General features: G+C 47.8%; 1 protein-coding gene across 1 annotated transcript; it reads right to left on the bottom strand.

The window, feature by feature from the left end:
* Nucleotides 1-622: 622 nt before the first annotated feature.
* LOC120708567 lies at nucleotides 623-1214 on the bottom strand. The gene has a single exon (XM_039993878.1). It carries the CDS (start codon nucleotides 1197-1199, stop codon nucleotides 906-908), a length of 294 nt encoding a protein of 97 aa, XP_039849812.1. The 5' UTR covers nucleotides 1200-1214; the 3' UTR covers nucleotides 623-905.
* Nucleotides 1215-3803: the final 2589 nt, after the last annotated feature.

The raw sequence follows: 3803 nt of genomic DNA on the forward strand, positions 1-3803 counted from the left end.
CCCTTCAACTATTGCAAAAGTCTGATTTTCAACATTCAATTACGAAATCGGACAACATAGACCGTCCAACTGTCAAAACCGGACAAATTTAGCCTTTAGGGTGGTTTCGAAGGTGGTATTGCATTTTCTAAAGAATTAAATAAATCTAATTAGATCTAAAAAAAGTCAAAACTTATTCACTTTAAATCAGAAAAATATGAAAATAGTATCAATTTTTTTCTAAAAATGTAACATATCTATTATTGCTCCATTTGAATCTTAGTTATTAAAAATAATAGGTATAACTACAAGCAACCAAATATTATGAACATAAAAAAATAGATCTGAATAGCTCACAAGTCATGTGATAATAGATAAGTTATATTTTTAGAAAACTTTTGATACCCATTTCATAATTTTTTGACATAAAATGAATTACTTATAAAATTTTTAGTGTAAAATTGAATATTTTTAATTCTCACAAAATGGAAAACCACCTTCAAAACCACCCCAGGGGCCAAATTTGACTGGTTTTTGACAGTTGAATGGCCTATGTTGTCCGGTTTCGTAGTTGAAGGTTGAAAATTATACTTTTGCGATAGTTGGAGGATGTAAACTGGACTTTTCTCTTTAAAAAAAATAATTATCATAAAAAACATCCTTTCATAGATTGCTTCTAACCATACATAAAACAACAGAGAAATACACATCTCTCTCCCCACATTGCTTCACCAAAGAACAGAGCTCTAAGCTGCATTCAAGCAGCTGAAACCTGAAGGTGAGCAAAAGGGGCAGAACCAAAGGATCAAAACTTGGCACCAACTACTGCCAAATTAAAGAAGAAAACTAAAACTCACTTCACAATCCCTATGTCAAGCACTACACACCATACATCTAAAGTGTTCTATCAGCTAGCAGCAGCTTGCTCATCTCCCGAAGCTGCGCTCCCTGTTGGCGGCGCCGGCGCCGGCCGGCACCACGAGGTTGCCCAGCAGGGTCTTGGCGATCTGCACCTTGAGCTGCCCCCTCTTGAGCGGCGGCTTCTTCTCCTTGTTGCCGCCGCAGCCGTTGTAGGGGTACCCGTACTCCATTGCTAGATTCTGGCCGCTCCCTCTGTTCGTGAGCTTCTGGTAGCTCCCGGTGGCCTGCGCTGGGCTGCTGGTGGAGGAGGCGAGAGCTGGCTGGCTGGCTTGGGATGGAGTGTGCAGGGTAGCGACCATTTTATAGCCGGAGATTTCAGACATGTTGTGTTGGGAGATGGGAACGCGTGTTCTTTGTTGATCATCCATCTGCTGGGGCCCGGGAATAAAGTTGCATGGTTATTTTGAGCATGTGGTTGTCTCTGTTGCTAGTGAGGAAGGTGTCACTTGACTTGCTCGCAGCTCTGATTCCCCACTACCTTTACGGCTTTACCTCGCATACTCAGAGTTCTTCGAAGCATCCATGAAGGACAGGCGGGCCAATTAGCAAAAAACAGGATTAGGGAGGGATTAGACTCATGGCAATTAGAGATTAGGCGACCTAATGTCATGCTAAAAACAGGATGCTCTCAGGCGCCTCTTTATAGGACTAATGCGTGCCTCTTCGTTCAAGGATATTTTCAAGGTCACACTTTGGCCCTTTTTATCATATAATATATTTTTATAGTTAAAAATTAAATAGTGTGCAAAACATTTTTACACCATTTAAACTTTAATTTTACTAATTATTTGATAAAATGTTCATTTTAAAAATTAAATACCTTCAAGCTTTTTTGAACGAAGAATTGCTTGCTAACTTCTTTTGCAGCAACTCAACTAAAGCTTGTGAGAATGTCCCATGAATGTAAAGTTCTTAAGTCTTCCACTTAAAACACAATTTTGGATTATATAAACATTACTATATTTTTATATAACCGAATTTTAATGATCTGATGTGCATTTTATAGATATTTTAAGGGAAGATTAGTTGTGTAGCACTCAAAAATAACGACTTCCGAAAAATAGCACTGAAAGAGTTTGCTCCCGTAAAATACTATTGAAAGGTACAAACGTTAAGGTTCACAGAAAACTTATTTTCTCTTCTTTCATTCAGATAATATGGGCATAAAATGACACCTCTACCCTTAAGCTGAAAAACAAGAATCACAACACCCGGCGCTGCCTGCGCCTCACGGGCGCCACCGCCAGCCCGGCAACCCACGCCGCGCGGGATGGCCGTTCCTACTCCAGGCCTGGTCCGGGTCTGGCGGGAGCGGGAAGAGGACGGGGAGGGACCGCGCCCGCGCCTTTGCGTCCGCCCTGTCAGAGCCTCGCGATGTCCGGGAACTTCGGGAGCACAACAGCGGGCGGCTTCGGTTTCGGCTCCGGCGGCGTGGCGTTGTTCTTGAGCCTGCGGTTGGGGTCTCCGATCGCGAAGCGGCGGGTGGAGGTTGGCGGGGAGACAGGGCCTGGGCCGTTGGGCGGAGTATCTCGCTCACCGGCGGCTCGACCTTCGACGGTAGCCCGAGAAAGAAGGTAGTCGCGATTTTATAGCTCTGGTGATGGATTCAAGTCGGGAATGTCTCAAATGGATCGCTGAGGTTGCTGTGATGCTGGTGATATGAGGAATTGTTACCTACGATTCTTGCATCAAACCAGGACATTTCATTGAGCCACGTCATCTTCTTTTTCCCCAAGCCTTGGATGAAAATCGAACGTCAATCAAGCCCTTCAACGTGGCTCGTAGTTGTGTGCGGTTTTATACCTTCTGGAATCTCAGGGAAGTCCCTGGATCCCGTAGAGATGCAGTCACATCTCCAACAGCGCCGATCCCCTTCCTGTCGCCAGACGGCTCGAGCTCGGCCCTCCCCTCATTCGCCTCCGCCTGCAACACGCTCCCCACGCTCACGCTGTTCCGCCCCTGCCGGCTCGGTGACCACAGCTCGGGCCGCCCACCGAGGAAGAGCGCGGCTACGCGCGGTGGTCCATCTGGAGGAGCACGCAGCGGCTCGGCGCGACTGTCCTGCCTGCTCACGGCGCTGCGCCTCCGCTTGCCTGCGCCCGCCGCCATGCTCTGGCGCGGGTGACGGCCTCAACAGCCCGGCGACCCCAGCTCGGGCCAATCTCGCCGGGAAGCACTAGTATGGTTCATAAAACGCTACTGCTATACTACTAGTACCTGAAAGCAACGCGAAAAAGCTTTTCAAAAAAAAAAAGCAACAAGAAAATGCTACCGTCCAATTCGATTCTGCCAAGGAATTAGCGTAGTGTACTCCTACTAGTATATAGAAAGGTGAGTCAGCGTGTGACCGTGAGGAATGCTGAGAGTTGAATCCAACTGACCTTCGTTCGTGGGAGCTACAGCCCGCAGACACAAGTAGAGTACTTGGGCTGTTCACAGCACATCTGCCTTCTGGCGCCGGTGAAAACCAGGTCTCCGAAATGCACACGCAAACGCACAGCGGGGGCGAGGAACATTCAAAGCACGCGCGTACACCACGGTCGCCGGGAACATGTACGTACGGCGGATCGCTGTCGCCGTAGTAATGGCGGCGAATACGTAGTAATCGTGTCAAAGCTAATCGCCACCAAACTCCATTGTCTGGCCGCCCAGCTGCCGGGCGGCAGGGGGGCCGGCCGCCCCGTTGTCGAGCGACCGGCTCCCAGGGACCTGCGTGTAATTATTTGAGCAAAAGTTTTTACACAAAAGCCCCTGCCGCCCCGCTGCCGGGCGGCCAGGCCCGGCAGCGGGGCGGCCGGGTATATTTCTGTAAATTTTCAAATCAAAAATATATTTTTGTTAAAAACGAAAATAAAAAAAATAAAAAAACCGCGCACGGGGACACACGGTGGCGGTGGCCCAGC

The sequence above is a fragment of the Panicum virgatum genome, chromosome 5K, assembly GCF_016808335.1.
Source record: "Panicum virgatum strain AP13 chromosome 5K, P.virgatum_v5, whole genome shotgun sequence".
Taxonomy (NCBI): Eukaryota; Viridiplantae; Streptophyta; class Magnoliopsida; order Poales; family Poaceae; genus Panicum; species Panicum virgatum.